This window comes from Microcaecilia unicolor, chromosome 6 (assembly GCF_901765095.1).
Source record: "Microcaecilia unicolor chromosome 6, aMicUni1.1, whole genome shotgun sequence".
NCBI lineage: Eukaryota > Metazoa > Chordata > Amphibia > Gymnophiona > Siphonopidae > Microcaecilia > Microcaecilia unicolor.
The window spans coordinates 96,239,809-96,267,049 of record NC_044036.1 but is presented as its reverse complement, the minus strand read 5'-3'; the positions used below and the strand labels follow the sequence as shown (position 1 = coordinate 96,267,049).

At 46.7% G+C, this 27,241-nt stretch overlaps 1 protein-coding gene across 1 annotated transcript in view; it reads left to right on the top strand.

Moving 5' to 3' along the window:
• The first annotated feature begins 383 nt into the window (after positions 1–383).
• KIAA1614 (KIAA1614 ortholog) overlaps positions 384–27,241 on the top strand; it is a 105,889-nt gene continuing 79,031 nt past the window's right edge. Inside the window, 3 exon segments of the mRNA XM_030207022.1 lie at positions 384–755; positions 11,266–12,288; positions 20,467–20,530. Coding sequence (XP_030062882.1) covers positions 11,283–12,288; positions 20,467–20,530 — 1,070 coding nt within the window. The 5' untranslated portion in view covers positions 384–755; positions 11,266–11,282.

The window sequence follows — 27,241 nt, the reverse complement described above, 5'->3', positions numbered from 1 at the left end:
GTTTTTTTGGTTCGATGCCCTGGTATGCAACTACAGCTTAAACAGGACTGGTCTCCAGCCAGCCAGAGCTCTGACACACACAGTGCTTGTGCAGAGAGAGGAGAGACAGACGGACAACTAGGAGCGAGGGGGAGCCAAAACTCAGCTGCTAGAGCTCCAGGCTGTGTCTCAGCCCAGTTCATTTGAAAGAGGTGAGGAGGTGTTTTCTTGCAGCAAAAACAACTGCTCTCCAAGCTGCGTTTCGGCTCAGTGGGAAAAGACGGAGAGAGGCCCAGCTGTGTTCCAGCTGTGAATTTGTGCACGGATCCTGCGCTGCTAGAGTGGGTTTACGTTTCTTTCTCCTCTGCATATTTTCTTGTACGCGATAGCAGGATTAAGTTCCTTTTAAAGTTTTAAGAGCCGAGTAAAGTAAGACTGGTAACTCAGCTGAATGGATTTCTGGGTGTTTTTTTTTAAGTTATTTTTTTATTAATCATGTCTGAATAAATGAAGAATTAAAGCATCTGGAAAGTGCGAGCGAACAGTGCCTTCCTCTGTTTGAACTGCACAGAGAGGGCTGATCAGGCAAGTCTAGGCCTTCATGGCTCCACCACATGGAGCTCAAAAGTGGCCTGCTACCAGCATCGATGCTTCAAGCCATAGCTCTCCACACCCTTTAAATAAAACTAGACCTGAGAAGGGCCCATGAGGCATCTCTTAAGGAGAAGAGGGGTCCTGTAATCTTCAGACCCTCCCAACAGAATCAGATTGCTTTGGTAAGTATTGAGTGGACCACTGGTGGGGGGGGGGGGGGGGAGCTGCCTTGCAATGGTCTTCAAATAGGATTGCCATTGCCAACTGTGAATGAAAAAATAGTGGACAGTTTTCATGTTCAAAAGAAATGAATAGGCAATTTTTATCAAAATGTTTATTGCCTCCCGTTCCTGTGACTCTTGTACTGGCAAGGGGCTTCTCATGTGGGCTTGCAAGATCCTTCTAGATTTTGGAGAAAGTGAGGGGAGGAAGGTGTTTCATCATTAATTCAGGTGCCAGCTAAATCTCCTTTACTATGTTGTAGTCCTGTTGATCAAGTGATTCCCGACTGTATAATTCCCATTTTTGATATGGAATGAGTGTAAGGGACAGAAATGTTAGAACGTGGCCTGTACTTCCATGCAGCATGTCTTGTAGTGTGCATTGCATCTGGATTTCTTCATGCAGATGTAGGCCTGTTGCTTCTTTTTAGGTAGCACCACTGAGTGAATGTACATAAAGTCCAAAGCAAAAGTTGCAACTTATACCTGCTTTTGTGGGTTCCCCTTCCCATGGCGCACAGTAAACTTTTCTATACTGTCTGATAAAGGGAACTGATAAACACTCCCAAATTTCAAGCTTGGTGTCTGCAGTGATGTAATGATCTGAAAATGATTGTACTGCCTGTGTTTTATAATACAGTGAAATTTTAAAAAAGGCTCCATTGTCCACATCTGTTTGCTAGATCTTCATGCAGAAATGAGGCCTTGAGAACATCAGGGCCTTTTCTTCTAGAGATACGAATACCGTGCTTTGATCCAGTATGGCTTATCCTTCTGGAGCACTGAAAGAAAGTCAGGCTAGGCTCCATAAGATCCCGCTGCTGTTCTCTTTTTACCTTCCAGCGGTGGTATCCCTGCAGGATGCTGCACATTTTTCTCCTGTACTCAGAAGGAGGTGAAGGTTAGGTCCTCACAGTAAATTCTATTTTGCTAGCATTCATTGGCAGTTCAAATTCCAGGCCCCAAGCAAAATTGTGCATAGTGGCAGGGGGAAGAGAGGCACTCATCTCCTGCTCCCCTCCCCCAACCAGATTAAATTTGAAGCCTGTTGGAACTGGTGGGAAGTGAGCAAGGCACACTGGACTTGCCTCTAATAGTGTTTCCTCCTTCTCCTGATCTGGAGCAGCAGCAAGAAAACTGCCACAGGCAAACAACTGCATAATTTTGTGGCTCTTATTGTGATCCTTGGCCCCATGGCAGCTCATGATGATGCGTTTAAGCCTTTTGCTGCTGCTGGGCTGGATCAGGAAAACAAAAAGTTCTATGATTGAGATGCTCAACCACCCTTAGAGATTTAAATCACTTGCGTGTAGTCTCGTCTGGGTGAGTCAATACTCTGAGAACCCTCCAAAATTTCCTCAAAATATGCGTTAGTTTGTTCCAGTGTGGGGTCAACCTTCTATCTATATTTTGTTTCCACTTTACTTTTCTCTGGCTTTATTTTTGGGCTGGATAAGGAGGCAGGGTGGCAGCACAATGCAGTTTGTGGATTGCACCTTGTTCCCCTTTCTTGACTGACCAGGGTTTGCTTGGGCAGTATATATGCAGTGCTGAGTACTCCATTACCCCTCTGTGGAAAGCAGCAAGAAAAGAATGTTTATTCCATTAACATCTTGTGCATTCTGGAACCTTTGCAGTGAGTCCTTAGCAATTGACAAGGTTGGGTCAAGTTCCCCTAGCACATTTGGTTCTGGACTTTTGTTCTTGATTTCTTTCAACCCAGAACTCAGCAGTCTAAAGGTAGATCAGGGCGCAGAGTTGCAGGGACCATGCAGAAGCCTTAGCCTGTCAATTGACAAATCAATTTTTTGGCTGCTTCTTGTGGAGAACCAAACTAGAACATTCTGTGCATGCCTCATGTTGAGTAGAACAACAGAACTGCTGTGCAGTCGCAAAACATCTTCCAGCTATAAGATTTAATATAACACCTTCATATACAACCCAGAAAATCTAGAAAGCTGCTTTTTGTTTACCAGTGATGTCATGCCTGACATGACGTGAGGCTGATGCAGTAAAATGTAATGTGCACTGTAAAGACCTTTTGTGGGTATTAAAAATAGCAATTAATTTTCTTGGTGTTCATGCCATTCCCATGCTGGAGTGGTTAGCTTTACCTTACTCTTAGTTAAAACTTTTTGCATATCATGTCAAGGACCATTTTAAAGTGCACATGAGAATCTTACTGAGTTCACAGTAAAACTTTAGTGTGATATTTAGTGCATTGGTCCTTCTAGGTCTCACATATAAGCCCACTGAAACAGTAACATTTTTCTGGATGTACTGTGTGTTTTACTGTTCTGTGCATATCTGTGAGAAATTCTTTGGTCAAATGAAGTGACAAAAAAACCATGAAGAAACCAACACGCTATAGCGACAGTACCAACTGAGTGGAGGTGGCCAAGCGGAAATGAGGACATCTAGGAGATATCATTGAGGAAATTTTTATTGTGGATATGACCCAGATAATCTGTGGATCTTTTTTTTTTTCTTCCTATGCTGTAATAAATAACTGTTCTCACATTTAACTTTCAGATACCCCAGTTTATCTGTAATCACTTTGTCCTGTTTTTCATATTCATGAATATGAAAAACAGGTCAAAGTGATTATATGTATTTATTTCATAGGATTTTTACGGAGAGATTGGTGGATGCTTGGAATGCCCTCCCGCGGGAGGTGGTGGAGATGAAAACGGTAATGGAATTCAAACATGCGTGGGATAAACATAAAGGAATCCTGTTCAGAAGAAATGGATCCTCAGGAACTTAGCCGAGATTGGATAACAGAGCCGGTAGTGGGAGGCGGGGCTGGTGGTTGGGATGCGGGGCTGGTGGTTGGGAGGCGGGGATAGTGCTGGGCAGACTTATACGGTCTGTGCCAGAGCCAATCGTGGGAGGCGGGGATAGTGCCCTGAAAAGACAGGTACAAATCAAGGTAAGGTATACACAAAAAAGTGGCACATTTCTTGGGCAGACTGGATGGACCGTGCAGGTCTTTTTCTGCCGTCAACTACTATGTTACTATGATTTATTTATCACCTTTTTAAAGGAATTCACTCAAGGCAGTGTGCAGCAAGAATAAGTCAAACATAGGCAATAGACAGTTACAGCAGTAAAAATATTCAAATAACAGCACAATGAAACTTTTTTTTTTTTAATTTATAGAAGTCTTTATTGAGCATTAAGTACATAATACAGAACATTGTTAACACAGCTCAGAACATCATATTCCAAATGGGCCAAACACCAGTGTGAATAGTTTCAAGAGGTACTATTAAATGTCATTGGTATCATAACCACAGTATATACTTCATGTTTTTATACAAATTTTTTATTACCCATCCAACCCTTCCCTCCTAAACTCCCCCCAACAAGACCCCCCTCCCCTCTCCCCCATTTCAGACCAAACATCAACTATCCCGAACTTGCATTCAGAAAAGGCAGCCACACTTTCTCCCATTTGGGCACCATTCTTCTTTTCACAGCCGTCAGTCTCTCCATCTCACATATATATCTGACTTTCGTGATCCAATCTGACAGCGAGGGGACCTTCGGGGCCTTCCAATGCCTTGCCAGGTTAGTCCGTGCTGCCTGCAGAGCTCCCCTCACCAGCAGCCATTGACTCAACCTTAATCCCGCAGGCCGCTTTCCTAGCACAAAGACCAGAGGATGCCACTGCACAGGCCTTCCTATCCATTTTTGGAGCCTAGCCTGAACCCCCCTCCAGTACGCTTGTGCCTTACGGCAGTTCCACCATATATGACCCATACTTCCCACTTCCCCACACTGCCTCCAACATGATTTCGTCACTGATGTGTACATGTGGTGCAGCCTTACAGGCGTGAGATACCACCTGTAGAAAACCTTTAATGTGTTCTCCTGTAAAGCCACCGATCTTACAGATTTCATTAAGCTACCTTCTAGTTGCGCCCAGGCCTCATCTGGCAAAGTGAAATTCAACTCCTGTTCCCACCTCCTCCTATACGAAAGGGAGGGTTTGTGGCAATCTGACAAGTGGTTATAAAGAGAAGATATCAATCCACATGTAGTATTAAAGTCCACACATATAACCTCCAGGGGGTATGCTTCCCTCTTCGCACATCCTACGTATGTGGGTCCCTGTAAGTAGTGTAGGGCCTGTAAATATGCATAATGATCCTCCGTCTTGAGTCTATAGTCTTCCACCAGGTTCTCAAAGGGTGTCACTTTGCTTCCTAGATGCATCTGCCCCCACATATCTAGTCCATTTTTAGCCCATCTATGAAAAATCGTTTCACCCACCCCCGGGGGGAACCCAGAGTTATCCGCTATCGGCGCCAGGCCAGAGGTACAGGGCTGGTGATCGCCAAACATATGGTCCCAGTAATAAAATGTAGCCTGTACTGTAGGTGGGAATTTGTCTACCTGACCTCTATGCCTCGCCGGCATCCACATTAAATGCTCCAACCTATGGGAACCAACCAGGGATTGCTCCAGATGAACCCAGAGTTTATGCTCGTCTGCTCTAAACCACTCCACTGCCGTGCGTGCCTGTGTGGCACAATAATACCAAAAGAGGTTAGGTACTCCCAGTCCTCCCTTCTTTCTACTCTTATAGAGAAGTGCTCTGGAGAGCCTCGGTCTTTTCTGGTTCCAAATGAACCTAATTATGCTATCTTGGAGACTGGACAAATAAGCCCTGGACATACGCATAGGAATTACTTGAAATAAGTACAGTAAACGTGGCAACACGTTCATTTTTATTGTGGCGATACGCCCCAACCAGGACAGTCCCGTAGACATCCAGCGGTCTAAGTCTCTTAATATTTCTTTTTTAAGTCCCGGGTAGTTAACGTCAAACAGGTCAGGCAAGTGTTTTGGGATTTGCACCCCTAGATACCTTATTTCCCTTTCTGCCCACTTAAAAGCAAAGGATGTCTTCAAAGCGTCTGATACCCTCGGTTGAAGGCCGACAGTCATGCCAATCGATTTACTAGCATTGAGCTTGTAACCTGAAATCCTCGATTTCCCTCATCAAATTGGGAAGTGATACCACTGGCTTTGTCATGTACAGGAGAACATCATCAGCAAATAATGCAATCTTACGTTCTTGGGCCCCTACCCCTACTCCAGAGATATCCTCGTTCTCGCGTATTGCCGCCGCCAATGGCTCCATTGCCAGAGCAAATAACAAGGGAGACAGAGGACACCCCTGTCTAGTTCCTCTTTCCAGCCTAAAGGCCCCCGAGTTTCCCCCATTAATTCTCACACATGCTTGTGGAGCCGAATAGAGAGCCCGGATCCAGTACCTATAGAAATTCCCAATCCCCACTCGCTGCAAGACTTTGTCTAGGTATCCCCAATGGACCCTATCGAATGCCTTCTCTGCATCTAATCCCAGTAGCACTATCGGAATGGCCTTTACTTTTGCACGATGTATTAAATTCAACGTTCTACGTATATTATCCATTGCCTGCCTCTTAGCTACAAAACCAACTTGGTCCGGATGTATTAGAGTGGGAAGCACCTCCCCCAGACGGTTAGCGAGCACCTTTGCCAGTATCTTTACATCGGCATTAAGTATCGAAATGGGTCGATAGGAAGCACATTCCGTCTTGTCCTTTGCCTGGTTTTGGGATTACCGCCACCCAAGCTTCCATCATCGATTGGGGCAGCTTATCACCTTCCCGCACTGAGTTGATAACCATTGTTAAGTACGGTGCCAGTACCCCCCCAAAGGTCTTAAAAAATTCGTTCGTGTACCCGTCTAAACCCAGGGCCTTGCCATTCGGCAGAGATTTGATTACTTGAAGTACTTCATCTACTTGCACCGGGGCTTCAAAATCCCTCCTTTTCTGTTCTGAGAGCACTGACAGACCTCTGTCACTCAGGTATTTATCTATGTCCCCGGTCTGTACAGCCGCATCCTCCCTGTATAGCGATTCATAATACTGGGCAAATCTGTCCCTAATCTGGGCCGAGGAGTGCAATAGGGACCCCTTGTCATCTTTTACCTTCAAAATTTGCCGGTCGGCCCTCATCTTTCGCAATTTGTTTGCCAATAGTCTGCCCGGCTTGTTTGTACTTTCATAATAATTCTGTTTTAAACGGGCATGTACAAACTGCAAACTCTCTTCATGCAACTCAGTCAGTTCCAGTCTTACCTCCTGAAGTCTGCGATAGTCCGTGACAGAGCCTGAAACCCTGTATTTACTCTCCAGTACCCCAGTCTCTCCATACATTGAACCAGACGCGCCTTGCGTGCCTTGGTTCTACCACTTGCACACTTAATAAAATATCCCCTGGCCACTGCTTTGAAGGCATCCCACACCACTCCCAAAGTGGGGCCCGAGTCTATGTTGATATCAAAATATTCCTTCATAATTGTGGCAAATCCTTCCACCGTGTCAGGGTCTTGTAACAAGCAATTATTGAGAGACCATCTTCTATCCCGTAACTCCTCCCGAAGGGAGGGGATAACCGCCCACACAGGGGCATGGTCTGAAATTGAAATGTTCCCAATAGAATAATCCCCTCCCCCGCTTAGCATAGTCTTTTCTACAAATATATAGTCCAGTCTAGAATAGGACAAGTGCACCTGGGAATAGTAAGTGTAATCTCTCCCTCTCGGGTTCCCGTGTCTCCACCCATCACAAAGTCCCAGACCATCCACCAAGTTCTTCAAAGCCTGAGAGACTCTGTTGTCACTTGGAGTCGGAGGTGCTGACCTGTCAAGACCAGGCTGCATGGTCGCATTAAAATCTCCTGCCACCAGCACCCTACCCCCGGCAAATGACTGCAAATCCCTCTGGAGACGCAGGAAGAAACGTTCCTGCCTCTCGTTAGGGGCGTATACACAGGCCAACGTACATTCCTCCTGCTCCAGCATGGCATGTACAAAAAGATAACGTCCCTCCACTTCACGTTTCTCATGCAGGATTTGGACCTGAAGATCTTTATGAAACATGATGGCCACCCCTCTTTTCCTAGCCCCTTTCACATCTGATGCACAACACACCAGTGGATACAACTTAGAAGGGAGCAGCCCCTCGTTCTTCCTACGAAGATGAGTTTCCTGCAAAAAGACCACCTGGGGGTGCATCAAACAGAGTTCTCGCCCCAGTGCATGCCTCTTATAGGGAGAATTCAGCCCCTTTATGTTATAAGTCAAAAGTTTTAAGTTCGCCATCTAACGTCCATCCAGAACAAGCTAGTAGATGAATGATTGGTCTAGTCCCTAACCTCCCCTCCCACCTCTGGCCTAAAACATACCCACCCTTCCTCCCGCCTAATATCCCCCCTTCCCTACTATCCCTTCCCAAACCCTCCCCCCCTCCCCCCCTTCCCTTCTCCCCCGTCCTCTAGGGTCCACCCACCAAGCAGTTTAAACCTCACTACTTGGGACATTGAAGGACAAGACCCCACTTGGCCAAACAAGACAAAGCAAATGTTGTAACAAAATAACAGTATACTTACACTTGAATTACCCCTCAGTCCCCTCTCCCCGCACCCCATATCCCACCCTCACATTTCACATTCACTCCCAACAGCTCTTCACCTTTCAAACCAGTTCCCATCCAAGAACAAAACAGCCTTATCTGGCAGTGTTCCGCCTCCAAGGCAGCGATCCCCGTTTCGATTACATGAAACTGCACTGTCCCGCTCAAGTGTGGTGTGTATTCTTCTTCGCTGCTTTCTCCACTCTCTTCCACCGCTGCAGTCTTGCCTTGGTGGTAGGTGCCATCCCGGCCGGCATGGCCTCCGTCGCCGCCATGCCTGCTGTAAATAGATGTTGCCATGCCTTTTCCACTTTGCGACATCAAATCCGCTCTCCTTTAAGCTCGAAACAAATAGCGAATGGAAAAGCCCAGCGGTATGGAATCTTTTCTTTGGTCAAAATTTCAATAACAGGTTTCATCTCCCTTCTTAGGTTCAAAGTAAACAGCGACAAGTCTTGGTAAATTGCTACCTTGGAACCATTGTAATCCAGCATGGGGCTCTGACGAGCTTTTTGCCAAATCTGCTCCTTGCTCTTATATTCAGTGAATCTGACCACGATGTCCCTCGGCATGTTGTCTCTGGGTTTCCCCAACGCTCTGTGGGCTCTGTCAATGCCCATTACCGCCACATCCAAACTGTCCCCCATCAACTTGGCGCAGATGGTGCGCACTACCTCTGGGACGTCCTCTAGGCCTCCTGCCTCTGGTACCCCGCGAAAGCGGAGATTTTGCCTATGCCCTCTATTTTCGATGTCGTCTAGGTGGTATTGCAGCTCTTCAGCTTTTTCTTCTATTTTAGTCAGCCTCTTGTCTGCCTCCTCGTTTTTCTCTTCTTGTGTGTCCATTCTCTCTTCGAGCACCTCCACCCTGCCCCCCAGGTCCCGCAGGTTTGCACTGAGAGAATCAATGTGCTCCAGGATCTCCTCTTTGGATGCACGAATCTCCGCTTGAAGTGCTTCGAAGCATTTTTTCATCTCCGTCGAGAGGGCCGTTGGCAGGGCAGGGTCCCCCCGTTCTTCACGCGGGGCAAGCGATTCCGGCTCGCACGTGCTCCGCGCTTTAGGGGACGCAGGCTGGTGAGGGCCTTTCGCTGACTGCCGCGCGGATATTCGCTCGCTGTCCCGGGGCAGCGCGGGATTTTTTTTGCTCATCGCGCTGGGGATCACCTCTCCGCCTTTATGCTGCCTTGTTTCCCGACGGGAGGAGCTCTTAACCGCTGTGGGTATCTTTTTTTTGGGTGAGAGAGTACGGAGCTAGCGGATCAAGCGGCCATTCAGCTTCGTGATGTCACTTCCTCTCCAGTACAATGAAACATTTTAATGGACAGCATAGTAGAGCCTGACCAAATTTCGGCTTCTGCACTGAAACTGCCCCAAAATCCGAGTTCAGGTTTTACCTGAAAATGCACTTGCATTTTTGGCTGAAACCAACCCCCCCCTCCCCACCCCCTGCGATCACACCCCACCCTGTGTCTCAAATTTAAAGGAACAGGCTATCCTATTAAAAGTATAAACGATAGGTATCTGAAAGCTAAATATGACAGTAGGGAACAGTTATTACAGCAAAGGAGGAAAGAAAAGGATCCAGGAATTGTCTGGGTCATATCCACAATAAAAATTTCCTTGATGTCTCCTGGTTGTCCTCACTTCCTCTTGTCCACTTTTGCTCACTCAAATAGTGATAAGCAGGATGCTAATTTCACTGAGCAAGGGACTTGACCCTGTTGTGTACATCTCAGAATGCTATAAAAATGTTTACAAGTAGTAATGTGTGTGCTGAAGTGAAAATAAAGCCTGTCACTAATGATAATATAATCAGACAAAATGGCTGTCCCTGCTGACCACATTGTATATTAAAGTACTGCATAAACTTTCTGTCTAGATCCGAGAGAGAGTGTTAACTCCCAAAAGCTAGTCACGAATAATAATGTTAGTCTGATAAACTGGTATCGTCTTTACTCTTTTTCTCAGTTTTTTTTTTTTTTGCTTGTTTCTGTGTATTCAAGTGACTAACGGTAGCAATGGTGCCACTTTATTCCCAAATCCTTGCAAACTGAGATCAGGATCTAGATTGGCTCAGCCGATCTGTCACTATTGTCTTCCACAGTGAAGTGATGACAGCCTTGTAGAAGGCGGTTCTCCGTTTTAAAGCTGTCAAACGCTGCTGTGGATTTTTCCAGTGCTGAGGGCACTGGAAGCTCCTTGGACTAGCCAGCTGCGCCTGTGGGAAATGCAGTGCTTTGTTTTGCCCTGTTTCAGAAACAGAGCTCATGTTTGGAAGCTGGCATGGCCCTGCCTTTCATCCTGACCAAAAACGTGTATATAACAGTAAATTAACACAAAGTGCAACAGATGCTGGTAACATATATCACCATCTGTTTATTTATAGATAGATATAAAAAATCTCTATTTCTTTGCTCGCAATACGGATAGTAATTGGCTAGAAAAGATTAAAAATAAAATTATAATACTTTAGGGCCAAAAACTGGTGAAATACATTTCTGACTCCCAGTCCTGGAGAAAAATTAATTTTCAGTTCTGTATGAGCCAGGAGCTGGAGCTGTTATATATGGACCTGCCTACTGCTTCTCCTAAGGGCAGGCCCAAACGGCACAGAATATGACAGCCATGCCACCTCTGGCCCTCCATTAGCTATCACCTGAGAGAAGCAGATATTTAACCTTGTGGGTGGGAGTGCAGCCTCAAGCAGCATTTCCAGATGGAGAACCCAGGATACAGTCAGGCAGTCAAAAATGCTGTACACTGCCCAGCCAGACTGGAGTGCTAACCCAACTAAATAAAGTACAGAATATGTGAAGAATTATAGGGGTATACCTGGCATTTACTGTATACCCCTAGATTCCCCTTCAGGCCTGCTTTTCAGGCTTCTGACTAGATTGGCTTTATATTGTTAAAATCTTTTGATTTTGAAGACACTGGTGAATAATTTCTTCTAGCAAGTTCATTGATGTTTTATTTTGTGATTTTTCTGTGCAGGGCCTTGTGGAGCCAACATGGATGATCCTTTACTGAGTGAGAGGCAACAGGCCCTGAGAGGAGGGAAGGCCTGTGTTGAAAGTGTATGTAGTGCCAAGCTTCCCCTGGAAAGCACAGAGCATCTGGCGGACCAGTGTCAGGGTGAACTTTCTCCAAGGTGGAACATGGCAGATAGTCCTTTGGTAGCAACTTCCCCTGTGCAAGCAGGCCCAAAAGGCAGGCCCAGCACAGGACACACTGGGAAGCAGGTATCCTGTACAAATATGTTTGTGCTACAGTCCAAGGTAAAGGCACTGAAAGAAAAGAGAGCAGCATGTAATCAGGACCACGTCTTTCCCAGAAGACCCAAGGCCAGGCGAGGAAAGCTTCTCCATGATCTTCACTCGGAGGACATGCCCTTGGATTGTGTAGTAGTAAATCCACATGCTCAGATCCGCACCTACCTGACTGACTCCTTGCTGAACGGCACAGAAGAGGGTACAGACCAATGGGCCACTGTAATCACAGGTCTCAGTGCTAACCATGCCAAGGTTCCTAACGACACATACTCTGAGGAAGGGTCATCCCAGACCTCCTGGACATCCCCACAAGATTTCTGGACTCTGTCATGCACAGTGCAAGATCAGTCAGAGATGAGAAAAAGCAAGGATTTATCAGACGAATCATGGGGTGCCCACTACTGTGAGAGAACTCCACCAAGTAGCAAGACGCATGCCAGGGAAGATCTCCACTTACCCTCCTCTGCAGAAGACCTTTTAAGGTGCGATAGGGTGATTGGGGCCTTAAAGGATATGCAGTTTGTTCCTACAGAAGAACCTTTGGATGGCACTGAGCTGTCTAGGAGACTGTGGAGGACAGACAGCTGGAACAGTATGGGCAGTGTTGCCAGTCTTCCACCCCTGGCTGAACGGGTAGAGAGGAACAGAGCACTTCTGAAGGAGATACTGAACACCTCAGGCCAGGCTTCTCTTAAAGAGGCAGCTGCAGAGCTGGAGGAAATAAGCATGGACAGCCATGGTCCAGGTGAGGACAACGTATTACCAAGCATACTGCCCATGGGTTTCAAATGGTTATTACCTCCCCTTTTATGTGATAAATGAGTGCATGCAAACTGGGTAAGGAGGTACTGCTCACTGGTTTTAGAGTTCTCAAGTGGTTTTCATGTTCTGAGCCAGCTGCTGAAGTGCTGATTCCCAAACTTGGTCCTCGAGGAACCTCAGCCAGTCAGGTTTTCAGGATATCCACAATGAATATCTGAGAAAGAGATTTGCATACACTGCCTCCACAGCATGCAGATCTCTCTCATGAATATTCATTGTGGATATCCTGAAAACCTGACTGACTGAGGTGCCTCCAGGACCCCTTAACAGGTGACATGCTCAGATCAAAAAGTCCTGTTAGATTTCTAGTCATTGCAGTTTTAGTACAAAGACAGAACCTCCAGATTTTGTGCTGGGCTTCTCTATCTGTGATCCTTTTCCTGTATGATAGGTAGAGAGGAACAAAACTGGTATTTTCTATATTTTGCATTGTGTTAGTCGTAGAATACTGCCAAGCCCAGATTATCCCTACATCCTCTTACACATGTTAATTATTCTTCCATAAAAGGCAAGAGGATTTCTGCTGCAGGAGACCCAGTTCTCCTTCAGATCTCTACTGTCCCCCTACTCTTTTTTTTTTTTTTTGTGGGGGGGGGGGGGGGGTTCTTCCTTGTACCAGTCTGCAGTGTTCTAAAAGGAAATTTTTTTTGCTCCTTGTACACTATGGTGACTAATTCTTGGAGTGGGGAAGAGGCTTCCTAGTCCTTCACTCTGAAGTCGGAATGCTTGAAACTGGTCCTAGCTCTGTTGTAATAATAATCATGCATATAATGTGAGACACTCACAGTGTTCTACAATGGTGATGAGTATTCACATACGGTAACTCCGTGCCCCAAGGAAGGGCCACCAAGAGGGAGGGCAAGATTTCCCGGGCCCAGCACCAGCGATCAAAAGAGACTGCTCTGCTGGCCACAGGTCCTTCTTCCTGCTGTGTCCTGCCTATGTGGAAACAAGAAGTTACTTCACAGGAGGTGGGGGACAAGGCAGGATGAAGGACCTATAGCCGGCAGAGCACACACTCGTTCGCTGTTGCGGGGGGGGGGGGGAGGTGGCGTTGGGTCCCAGAAGATTGTTTGCCCTGGGCCCAGCATTGTCTCTCGGTGGCTGTGCTCCAAAGAGCTTATATTCTAACTGAAAGTGACTTGCTCACAATTACAGGGAATGTTAGTAACAGCAGCAGGATATGAAGATTGGCTTCCCTAGTAATTAGCCCATTGATCTAATCAGTAAGTTACTATTACTATTTTGTCACCAGTGGGTTTGGCTTATTGGAGCAGGGGTGTAGTCATGGGTGGGTCTGGGCAAGTCCATAAGAACACCATGGCAGTCTGCATCCACACTTCCAGGTACTGACATTGGCACCCCATCATGCTCAGTTCTCACAAATACTCGGGTCATTCAGAAGAACTGAGCATATGTGGGTGCCAGCACTGGTGGGCTCGGAGTTCGGTCACTGACTGCCATGGTGTTCTAATGGCCTGGGTATTCAGGCTGAGGATGCCTTCAGCTGGTGGGATTTGGGGATCTCCACCAAGCCAAGCTACTCATTTAAAAAACATGTTTTCTGGGGGAGGGGCAGAGGCAGGGAGAAAATGCATTTCCTTCTGGCGGCACCACAGCATGGGGGACTGACCTTCAGTTTTCCAGTGGGCCATGTAGTAGTGAGAGGAAGTGTTAACCACCCTGACTTTCCTTGATAGTATACTTGTATAGAAGGCCTGGGAGTGTGGGGATGGGGATGAGTGATTGAAAGACTGTCTTCAAGAGAACACATTTTACATAATTCCATTTGTGTGTGATGGGAAGTAGGTATAAATACACCAACTGTTCTCTTGCAAAATCACCTTAAATATTAAACACGAGTGAGTAAAGAAGCTGAACACCACAAGGCCATCAGTAAACCAATTTAGGAAGGATTTAATCAAAACAAATGTCAAAGCCCAAGAGCACAGTGCTACCAAGCTATCCAGTTCCAGGAAAGAGACATTTTGGCCAGTCTTTGTTTCGAACTTGCACCCCAAAGCGGTGCAGTATATGTAGTTCCTGGTTGTACCCATTGAAATCGGTTTGGTGGGTCCCACAGTGCATTGGGAAATGGTTATTAGAAATCCAGGACTGGCTTGAAATCTCCCTCCTGGAACTGGGTAACTTGGCAGCTCTGAGAGTAGGGACAGAAAACTGACTGAAATGCAAGCATATGTCAGCAGTTGATGAAAAGCCAGGAAAAGTGCAGCTCTCTTTATCCAGGGGAGAGGGGAAGAGAAGTGGGGATCAGAGCTGGGGAGTCATAGTTCTGGGGCGTCTGGGCACTTGTACTGCAAAGAGATTCTCCTGTGTCACTAAAAAATATTTACAAATGTCTTTCTATTTCTGTAGCTGATGTAAGTTTGAATGTACAGAAGGAATTTTGATAACGAGATATTCTGTTATAATTAAAAAAAAAACATGAAGATAAACTAGTCTGAGGGGATTTCACAAACACACCATTTTGCCCATTCATTTCTATTTGAAGACTGGATTAAAATCGTGAGTACGAGGGAACCTGCTTAACCTGGCGAGATCAGACTCGGACCTGTCTCACCTAGAATGTAAACCACACTGAACACAGTCTGTTGCATTTTGGCACTGTTTGTGCTTCTGGGCTTCTTTGGAGAGTGAGCACATTTGGCTCTGATTGCAGCACAGCCTTCCATGGACATCTGGAGGGGCATAATCGAATGGCACCGGCCATCTTCGGGGCCGGCTCCACAAGGGGGCGGAGCCAACCATATTTTTGAAATACGGTTGGGGCCAGCTAAATTGATCGCCGGGTTTAGAGGAGATGGCTGGCGTCGTTTTTCAGCCATAATGGAAACCGGACCCAGCCATCTCAAACCCGGCGAAATGCAACTCATTTGGTTGTGGGAGGAGCCAGCATTTGTAGTGCACTGGCCCCCCTCACATGCCAGGACACCAACCGGGCAACCTAGGGGGCACTTCTACAAATTAAAAAAAAAAAAAAAAAAAAAGCTCCCAGGTGCATAGCTCCCTTACCTTGGGTACTGAGCCCCAAATCCCCACCAAACCCCACTCCCCATAACTCTACACCATTACCATAGCCATAAGGGGTGGAGGGGGGCACCTACATGTGGGTCAAGTGGGTTTTGGGGGGTTTTGGAGGGCTCAACATTAACCACCACAAGTAGAACAGGTAGGGGGGGGATGGGCCTGGGTCCACCTGCCTGAAGTGCACTGCACCCACTAAATACTGCTCCAGGGACCTGCATACTGCTGTCAGGGAGCTGGGTATGACATTTCAGGCTGGCAAAAAACTTTTTTTTGTAATTTTTTTTGGGTGGGAGGGAGTTGGTGACCACTGGGGGAGTAAGGGGAGGTCATCCCCGTTTCCCTCTAGTGGTCATCTGGTCAATGGGGCACTTCTTTGTGACTTGGACCTAAAAATAAATGGACCAAGTGCAGCCAGCGAAATGCTCGTCTGAGCCGGCCATCTTTTTTTCATTATGGGGTGAAGCCGGCTATCTCGTCACTACGCTCCCGTCCCGCCCCCCCCCCCCCCCCCATCCCGCCTTCTGTACCCTCCCTTGAAGGTTGGCCGGCTTCGCGACGAAAAGCAGTTGGGGCCGGCTAAAATCGGCTTTCAATTATACCAATTTGGCTGGGTTCAAGAGATCGCCGGCCATCTCCCGATTTGTGTCGGAAGATGGCCGGCCATCTCTTTCGTAAATAAGCTCACTGGGCTCTCCTTAGGGTGAGTGTACCTCTTTTATTTCTTCTTGGGGGTGAACTCCAGCTTTGGTCCCAGAGATGGCTGCGGAATTACTTGAATGCTGTTCCTGCTGTAGTAAGCGGAGAACAGCGTTGGGGGCCTGTCCAAGTGAGCCTTGGAGCCCGTCAGTGCGCCAGCGAATTTAGACATGAGTGCTTCCTGCACTCGGGATGTGCATCCTCCTTCTCCCCTCTATATTTGCGGTGTCTGCTGCCATTTTTGATTCCTTTCCGTGGTATTGGGGAGTGTGTTATGAGTCCCAGAGTGAACTTGGGTTGTGCTCCGCTTGCTGGGACTGAGTACTGGGCACCTCTGAGAGGTCCAGAGGGCAGAGAACCGGAGGTCCCATTTTCTCTGGAATTTGTATTGCTCTTAGACAGAGCTTTCCTCTAAAAAAGGGCACAGCTGGTTTCTGAAGCAGTGTTGCTGCTTCCTGGGCCTTCTTTTGACCCTCCGTCTATGCAAGCAGCTGGTGGATCCGAAAGACCTTGTTTGGAGTCCGTCTCAGATGAGGGGGTCTCCTGCTCCTTTGCCCCTAGTCCTCTCAGAAAGGAATTTGTCTGTACTTTCCCGCTCCTTGTGTAGGTTGGAAAACCTAGAGGAGGGGGAGCTTGTCAGAAAGGATCCTGATGATCCCATGGTGGTCCGGGTGCCTTGCAGCTAATCCTAAGATGGCTAGTGTCCGCAGCCCACCGAAGACCTTTCCAGTCCATGAGGCTATGCAGGAGCTTGTCTGCTTAGTGGGCTACGCCAGAGGCTAGCCTTTGTGTGGCCAAGGCGATGTCTCGCTTCTGTCCGGTAGCTCAGGAGGAGCCTGTAGCGGCGTTGCCGAGGGTGGATGCCGTGGTGGCGGCAGTCACAAAAAAGACTACCTTACTAGTTGAAGGAGCCATAGCTCTTAAGGTTGTCCAGGACCGCAAGCCGGAGTCAGATTTGAAACTTTTGTTTGAGATCTCGGCTCTGGCTCTGCATGCAGTGGTCTGCGGCTCTTTTGTGGCCTGAGCATGCCTTTCATGGGTGCAACAGGCAGCAGATGCCCTGATGGAGACCGGGGCTCAGTCTTCCTCAGAGTTTCTGGATGTGGAGACCCAGCTGGCCTATTTGGTGGATGTTTTGTATGGTCTGGTGCATTCATCGGCCAGATGTCCCTGGCAGTAGTGTCACGCTGTTTGTTGTGGCTGCGCCTTTGGGCAATGGATACAGCGTCCAAACAATGGCTGGTTAGGCTGCAGTTTATGGGCAAGCTTTTGTTTGGGGATGACTTGAAGAAACTGGTGAAAGATGGGGGATTTCAAGGCTCAGCGTCTGCCAGAAGACAAGTCCCATCCTTCCAGAAAGACTGGACAGCCTAAGATTTGTTTTACAAATAGTAAAAAATACCAGCCGGTATTCTCTGGCTTTTCTAAGCAATCTCAGTATCAGCAGAAACAGTCCTTTTGGCCGGACAGGCGATCCGGGGGTGCCTTTTCTAGAGCTCCCTCTGCCCCATAACCTTCTCAATGATGGTGTCTCGGCCCATTTGATCCTGGGCATAGGGGGATGGCTGCCTCTCTTTTACGAAGAGTGGGCCAAAATCATGTCAGACCAGTGGGTCTTGGAATTTATTTGAGATGGGTACAAATTAGTTTTTCTCTCCTGTCACAGATTCTTTCTTGGTTTCCCTGTGCACTGGCGGCCACAAGTGGGTGACAGTGCAGGACACATTGCAGCGGTTTCTCCAGTTAGGAGTTATTGTTCCCATCCCTTGCCAGGAATGGAGGGGGGAGGGGTCCTTCTGTCTGGTCTTGGACTTCAAGGGAGTCAACCGCTGTTTCAATGTCTGTCATTTTCGCATGGAGACAGTCTGATCAGTGATCTTGGTGGTTCAGCCAGGGGAGTTTCTCACGGCATTAGACCTTGGAGGCATATTTACATATTCCCATTTGGCCTGCTCATCAGCGTTTCCTTCGCTTTGCAGTGCTGGGTCGGCATTTTCAGTTTCCAGCTCTCCCTTTTCGGTCTAGTCACAGCCCTTGAACCTTTTCCAAGGTCATGATGGTGGTAGCTGCGGCGTTGCAGAAGGAGGGCATTAGAGTCCACCTTACTTAGATGTTTGGCTCATCAGGGCATCATCTTGGTGAAAGAGTGTGAGAGCAACAGCTAGGGTCATGGACCTCTTGCAATCTCTGGGTTATCAATTTGAGCAAGAATTGGCTCCAGCCATGTCAATCTATCGAGCATCTCGGAGTGTATTTCAACACCATGCAGTACAAGGTGTTTTGCCCAGCCAATGATGGGACCAGTTGCAGTCACAGATTGTTCGGTTGCTGCGGTCTTCTGTGCCCAGAGTCTGTGATTATGTGCAGGTGCTGGGTTCCATGGCGGCGACGTTGGAAGTGGTGCCATGGGCTCAGGCTCACATGAGTCCTTTACAGCTCTCCCTATTGAGCCAGTTTTCCCAGGATTATGAGCAATGTCTCCGGTGGCTGCCGTTAGCAAAGGCCAATTTGGCCTGATGGTTGCGAGCAAGCAATCTTGACTAGCAGAGTTCCATTAGCCACTCCCGATTGGTGATCACTGATGCCAGCCTCTCCGGGTGGGGGGTTGCATTGTTGGTCCCAGTATGCACAGGGACTCTGGTCGGTGGCCAAGTCTCAATGGTCAATCAATCGCTTGGATCTCCGGGCAGTGCATCTGGCTCTTCGAGCATTCACCTGCCTGGTGGAGGGGGAGTAGGTTCGGGTGTTCTTTGACAACATGACTATGGTAGCTTACATCAACCGCTAAGGGGGCACGTGCAGCACTGCTCTGGCTTGAGGTAGACTTGCTGCTGAGTTGGGTGAAGCAGCATCTATCTCAGCTGTCAGCCGCCCATATAGCGGGAGCACAGAATGTAACAGACTTCCTTAGTCAGCACAATGTGGACCCAGAGAAGTGGGAACTCTCGGGAGCATCCTTCTGCTTAATCGTACAGAAGTGGGGGGTTCCAGTGATAGACCTCATGGCGACACACCACATTGTGAAAGCCCTCAGGTTTTTCAGCAGAAGGGGCTTTGGGTCGGAGGGCATTGATGCCCTGCTTCAGCCATGGCCGGAGTCAGTCCTCTACATTTTTCCCCCATGAACATTCATCAGGCGAGTGATTCGCTGTGTCCTGGTGGGTCACACGCTGCTAGTGGGGCTTCGTGCTCATTCCACTTGGGTGCTGGCGGCATCTTGGAGTATCACTAGTGGCTTTTGATGAAATCTGTAGGAAGGCGAATTGGGTGTCTGCACGTACTTTTGTTAAATATTATCAGGTAGATGTGGCCGCTCGCACGGAGGCGGCATTTGGGGCTTCCATTCTGGTGGCGAGAGTTTCAGCTTTCCACTCTGTTTAAGTACTGCTTTGCCACATTCCACCTCTCTCTTGATTCATCTGCTGCTGAGAGTAAGGAATGAAAAATTTTATCTTACCTGATAATTTTCTTTCCTTTAGTCGCAGCAGTTGAAGCCAGAGTCCCACCCCGAGCTGAAGAGGAAATATCTGGATGGAGTCGGGTGTCTGCGGAAGTGCAAACTGCAACTTTGGTTTGGTTTCACTGTTGTGTTTTTGGTTTTCAGGGTTCTGTTTACATGACTGTTGGGGGGATTGTGTGGAAGGAGACATGTTTCACGTTTTGTTTCCTATGCTTTGTTATGAGACATACTGAAGACTCTGGGAGCACACCATGCAGTAAGACAGAGTACAAATCGGTGCTCTGTCTCCATCTTTTGGTAGATAGTCACAATCCAGCTGTCTCTGGATTCATCTGCTGTGACTAAAGGAAAGGAAATTATCAGGTAACATCCATTTGACTACATTAGGCATGCTATTTACGCTAATGTTTGGTGTGCATGTTGTCACCCGTGCTAGAGCCTCTGAGCACTCTGTGCTCACTAATGTCTCTAAAAAAAAAAGATCCCCCCCCAGATGTTCTAAAATAATTTTCCTATCTCTGACTGGTATAAAAGAATGCACTTTGACATGATGATGCATTTTTTTGCCAATAGGTGTGTGTGCGGGGGGGGGGGGGGGGGGGAGGGGGGCGATGCACATATACACACACAGATTTTAAAATACGCTAATACTTAAAAATTATAGGTGTGTAAATATCTACACCAGCATTCAAAGTACGATTTCTACTGCTTTTGCTAATATTTTCTAAAGACAAATTTGTGCCTACTTGTCTTTATAAAATTCACCTAATATAGGTACCTCAAAGTGCACTTACACAGGCACCATCACATAAAATTATTCTCCCTGTATTCTATGTAATGTTCCATGTTAACCACATACTGAAGTCTTGACCTCACTTTCCTTTTTATGGATTCCAGGACTGCTGCAAAATGACCCAGACCGAGACTCTGGTATTTCCCTGCAGGATTCTGAAGGGGGCAGGTACAGATTTGCAGCTGCTGATGTATATGTGTATGGGGGGGCACAGGACAATGAAGCAGGCGATATAGATACCAAATCTGTAGGACTCTCCAGAGCTGCTGGGAAACAGCAGCTGGTAGGTTGGTGGTTTATATTGCAGGGCAACTCACGAGCGCCCTCTGGTGGTCTGTCTCCTTTTTAGTGTTGGAAATACAGAAGTAGGTGCAAATATTACATGTCCAGCTCCCTGTTTACTAGGCATTTTCATCAGAGACAAAAAGGGGGTAACTTTATAAAACTTTTTCTGCTTCTAAAGCCAGTTTTACATGCAAAATAAGGCTGTCATAAAACTGTGCAACTGTGTAGGCATATAGAAAGTTGTCTGTTTTTATTTGATCTGGTTTATAGGCATTCCCATGGTAGTTGGGTATAGTGGGGGCAGAGTTGCAATGCAGTTGTGTGTTTTATTCATTGAAAATCATTTTTATTATAGAACAAAGGTGCAACACATAACAGGTATAAACTGTGCACATCCATCCATTGAGTGCAAACACAACGTAACGTGTACAGGTATCCATTTTCCAATATTTCATATATCAAAATAAAGGCCTTCTAAGCAGACCTAATACATTCTTCTTCCCAGGCCCAAACACCCCCCACCCCAGCCTAGGGTTCCAGAGGGCAAGAACAAGACATCTAAACGGGTAGGTGAAACATAGATCGGCGGGCGATTCAAAGAAGGACGTAGACTCTTTTATCCCCCCTTAATAGAATAACCTTATTCAATCAGTAGAAGCCCTCACCACATCCAACAAACCTCCCCCATCCATTCTCATACACTACCTAACACACCTCCTCCCCCTCCCCCGCCCAAGGTATCCCCCCCATCTCAACCACTTATATCAAATGGCTAGAAATGTAAGGAGAGGAGACAAAAACTTCTTCAGGTATATTAGTGAAAGGAGAAAGACTATAAAGGGAATTGTGAGACTAAAAGATACAACAAAACGCTATGTAGAAAATGATGAAGGAAAAGCCAATTTGCTAAATAGATACTTTTGTTCTGTTTTCACTGAAGAAAACCCTGGGGAAGGACCGAGAGGGACTGGCAAAAGTACACCTGAAAATGAGGTGGATAGAGCGCCGTTCACAGAAGAGAGTGTGTATCAACAACTTGGAAAGCTAAAGGTGGACAAAGCCATGGGGCCGGACGGGATCCACCCCAGAATACTGAGGGAGCTCAGAGAGGTTCTGGCGGGTTCTCTTAAAGACTTGTTTAATAAATCCTTGGAGACGGGAGAGGTTCCGAGGGATTGGAGAACGGCGGAGGTGGTCCCTCTTCACAAAAGTGGTGATAGGGAAGAAGCTGGAAACTACAGGCCGGTAAGCCTCACTTCAGTTATTGGAAAAGTAATGGAAGCCATGCTGAATGAAAGGATAGTGAATTTCCTGGAAGCCAATAAGTTGCAAGATCCGAGACAACATGGTTTCACCAAAGGGAAATCGTGCCAAACGAATCTCATTGAATTCTTTGACTGGGTGACAGGAGAATTAAATCAAGGACGTGCTATGGACGTCATCTACTTAGATTTCAGCAAGGCTTTCGACACGGTTCCCCACAGGAGGCTCTTAAATAAACTAGACGGCCTGAAGATAGGACCCGAAGTGGTGAACTGGATTAGGAACTGGTTGACGGACAGACGCCAGAGGGTGGTGGTGAATGGAGTTCGCTCGGAGGAGGGAAAGGTGAGTAGTGGAGTGCCTCAGGGATCGGTGCTGGGGCCGATTCTGTTCAATATATTTGTGAGTGACATTGCCGAAGGGTTACAAGGTAAAGTTTTTGCCTTTTTGCAGATGACACCAAGATTTCCAACAGAGTGGACACCCCGGAGGGTGTGGAAAACATGAAAAAAGATCTGAAGAAGCTAGAAGAATGGTCTAACGTTTGGCAATTAAAATTCAAAGCGAAGAAATGCAAAGTGATGCACTTGGGGAGTAGAAATCCAAGGGAGACGTATGTGTTAGGCGGGGAGAGTCTGATAGGCACGGACGGGGAGAGGGATCTTGGGGTGATAGTATCTGAGGACCTGAAGGCGACGAAACAGTGCGACAAGGCGGTGGCAGTAGCTAGAAGATTGCTAGGCTGTATAGAGAGAGGAGTGACCAGCAGAAGAAAGGAGGTTTTAATGCCCCTGTATAAGACATTGGTGAGGCCCCACCTGGAGTATTGTGTTCAGTTTTGGAGGCCGTATCTTGCGAAGGATGTTAAAAAAATGGAAGCGTGCAAAGAAAAGCTACGAGGATGGTATGGGATTTACGTTCCAAGACGTATGAAGAGAGGCTTGCTGACCTGAACATGTACACCCTGGAGGAAAGGAGGAACAGGGGTGATATGATACAGACGTTCAAATATTTGAAAGGTATTAATCCGCAAACGAATCTTTTCCGGAGATGGGAAGGCGGTAGAACGAGAGGACATGAAATGAGATTGAAGGGGGGCAGACTCAGGAAAGATATCAGGAAGTATTTTTTCACGGAGAGGGTGGTGGACGCTTGGAATGCCCTCCCGCGGGAGGTGGTGGAGATGAAAACGGTAACGGAGTTCAAACATGCGTGGGATATGCATAGAGGAATCCTGTGCAGAAGGAATGGATCCTCAGAAGCTTAGCTGAAATTGGGTGGCGGAGCAGTTGGGGGGAAGAGGGGGTGGTGGTTGGGAGGCGAGGATAGGGGAGGGCAGACTTATACGGTCTGTACCAGAGCCGGTGATGGGAGGCGGGACTGGTGGTTGGGAGGCGGGAAATACTGCTGGGCAGACTTATATGGTCTGTGCCCTGAAAAGGACAGGTACAAATTCAAGGTAAGGTATACACATATGAGTTTGTCTTGGGCAGACTGGATGGACCATGCAGGTCTTTTTCTGCCGTCATCTACTATGTTACTATTACATATGGGACTGATTCGTGAGAAGACTGCATACTCTAGGGGATAAAGCCATAACATACGGTTTTCAAATAGACCAAAACTTTTTCTTACGCCTCGGGGTTAGTCGCTCATCACTTGGTTCCATAAGTAGTAAGGAGTGAAATGCACTCTTCCATGCCCAAAAAGTAGGCGCAGTGTCCTGTGTCCAATATTGAAGGATGCATTTCTTCCCCACCACCGCCGCCTTATATATAAATGCCCACTCTCCACCAGTGTAAGTAGCCTCCCATCCTCTCTGCCCAAGAATAATTTGCGTCGATGATACATTAATCTTTCTATGTAAAAAAGGCTCCCAATATCTAATCAGGACAATCCAGTAGTGTTGTATAGGTGGGCAGCTCCACAGAGCATGGACCAAAGTGGATCTAGGATCTCCACATTTGGCACAGTTTTTTATCTCATGACAACCTGCATTGTACGCCTGTCGAGGCAAGAAATAGGATCTCGTTAATATTCAAAATTGACACTCCCTATAATTAGAACTTTAAATCTGTTTTGGAATCTGCTGTATTAACGATAAAACATCCCCCTCCTGCATAGTACAGCCAAGATCCTCGCGCCATCGACTCGCCAGCAGAGCAAAATCCATAGCAGGATGCAATTGAAGAATACACTTATGAAGATTTGTTACTGTAATACTAAATTGAGCCGACAGCCGAAAAAAAATTGTCCAACAAAGAAAATACCCCTTTCGAACATCTCGACCCAAGGGCGTGACAATAATGAGCAGCCTGCAAATATGCAAAGGAATTTAGAGGGTGCGGCCGAAGTTCTCGCAGCACTTCCAGACACCTCTGCAGAGTGCCGTCCATCCGTAATAAATCAGCAACATAAAATATCCCCTGCGCTGCGTATTTATGAAATATACCTTTAGCCTGCCCCGTTCCAAAATCCAAATTCCCCACTAATGGCAGATAGTCGGTGCATCAAGGATCCTGCTTCAAAGCCCGTAATAAAAAATTCCACGCATGTCTTATAGAATGTAACAGACTATGTTTTTTCCATCTGGGAGATAAACTTTGCTGTGATGCATGCAAAAGATAATGAGGATGAATCGGGAGAAATAACTCCTTTTCTAAGGACCAATTCGTATAGTGATCTGTACCCAACACCCAGTCCGCTAGGTGTCGGAACAGACATGCTAGATTATATAGCCTCATGTTAGGTAATCCCAAACCACCATTTCTCCAATGACCATATAAATTCTCAAGGGGGAGTTTAGGTTCCCCCCCCCCCCCAACAGAAATGTACAAGAAAGCGTCTAAGAACTTTAAGATCCTTTTTCAATAAGCAGAGAGGCAAGTGTCTCATCACATACATCCAACGAGGAAATAAAGTCATTCGGTATAAACTGATTCTGCCACTTAGAGATAGGGGTAAACTGTGCCAGGCAGCCAGTTGTAATCGTGTATCATTAAGCAACTGGTCCACATTAGTCCTGTAAAGCTTGCGGGGGTCAGCAGGTAACAAGATGCCTAAATATCTAAAACTTCCCAAGGCCCATTTCAGAGGGAACACCCCCTTCCAGCAACTACAAACTTCCGGGAAAGTTGGCAACCCTTCCGATTTAAACATATTAAGACGAAATCCAGAGAAGGAGCCATATTCCGCAAAGCTCTCCAAGAGCACCGGGAGAGAACTATCCGGCACCATTAAATGTACTAACAGATCATCAGCAAAAGCAGAAATTTTAAATTCATAGGATCCCAAAGCTACCCCCCTAATCTCTGGATTGCTCACAATCTCTCTGATCAAAAGATCCAAAGTCAAAGCAAATAATAACGGAGATAGTGGACATCCTTGTCGCGTACCACCTAAAATAGTGAACGCCTCAGAGATCTGCCCATTAACTAGTACTGTAGCCGATGGTGCCATATACAATGCCTGTACAGCCTGTGCAAAGAAACCTTCAATCCCATGAGTCCGTAACACTGCAAACAAAAATCCCCAAATGACTCAATCAAAAGCCTTTTTGGCATCAAAGCTGACAAGCAAAGTGGGTGTACGAGTCGCCTGCACCTGCTCTAAAGAAGCCAGAATAGTACGAATATTTTTGACCGCTTGTCTCCCCCTGATGAATCCAACCTGAGGTTCCGCTTTCAGCGAAGGCAAGATGCGCGCCAGCCTGTTAGCCAGGATACTCGCCAGCAGCTTCGCCTCATATCCAATCAGAGACATAGGACGATAAGACTCAGGAGAAGTAGGATCTTTCCCTGGCTTCGGAAACACAATCTCCGCCATACGCAACTATTCCGGCATATTAAACAATTTCACTAAAAGATGTTGAATTTTTATATTATTTATTTTTGTTACATTTGTACCCCGCGCTTTCCCACTCATGGCAGGCTCAATGCAGCTTACATGGGGCAATGGAGGGTTAAGTGACTTGCCCAGAGTCACAAGGAGCTGCCTGTGTCTGGTAACATCAGTTTATAAAATTCTGCTCTATACCCATCAGGCCCCGGGGCCTTACAAAGCGCACTTCTTCCAACCGCCCACACCACTTCATCTAAACCTATTGGGGTATTAAGGGTTGCTATCTGGATCTCCGAGGCCCTAGGAAGGTCCAAACTACCTAAATACACTTCTGGTTCCATTTCATTTTCTTCCTTTGGATTATATAACACCTGATAGTACGATCGAAAAATCTGCACTATCTCACCATCGCTATGTTCCAGTTTCCCTGATGCATCCCGCATGGTCAACACTCTTCTAGTTCCCCTATTTTGTCTAGCCAAACGCACCAACAACCGGCCAGCTTTATTCCCATATTTATGTAATTGGTATTGATAATATAGGGCCAGTTATTTTGCTCTTTGATGTATCAATTCATTCAAGGCGCTTTGGGCAGCTAAATACCGATCCCGGTTTTCCTCCGAGGGACATTTCCCATAATGCCGGCGGTATAAAATGACCTGCTTTTCCAATTGCAATATGGCCGCATCTCGTCTCTTCCATTTAGTGATGCTATAAGCAATGATATCCTCTCTTAACACTGCCTTAGCCGCCTCCCAAAACAAAAGAGCTCTATATTGAACTCCTGATACTCCCGCCACTTAAGTTTAAGATAATTCTGGAAATCCGGGTCGGGATACAAATCTAATGGAAATACCCACCTTCTAAATAAGCTACCCAATTGCCCTCTCCCTAATTCCACCAAAATAGGGACATGATCCGGTGTAACTGTAGGATCAATTGTGGCCGATCGAATATTCGGAAAAAGGCTTTCCCCCAGTAAGATATAATCTATACGGGATTGGGTTTGATGAGCCCGCAATAAGTGGGTGAAATCTTTCTCACCTGGATGCAACAGATGCCATACATCGACCAATCCTAAGGCAGAGCAGAGCAATGGTATCCCCTTAGAACCATCATACCGAACTCCCCCCGGTGGGTGTGATTTATCCAAAAGAGGGTCCGCAACAACATTAAAATCTCCTCCTATAACTGTTGGAACGTCCATAAAAGGGTGTAACTTCTATATGAGTTTAGTATAAAATTTTTTATCATAGACATTGGGAGCATAAACATTACACAGAACATAAGGGACGCCATCAGTGTTCAGATGTGCAATTATATATCGGCCCTCTGGATCCACTTCAACTGATTTCTTCTCTATCTGTAGTCTTCTATGAAACAGTATAATAACCCCTGCATTTTCCCCCTTTGCTGGGGCTTCAATGTAATCCCCTACCCACCAGGTGTTCAATTTACCATGCTCAGATGAGTCTCTTGAAGAAAAGCTAT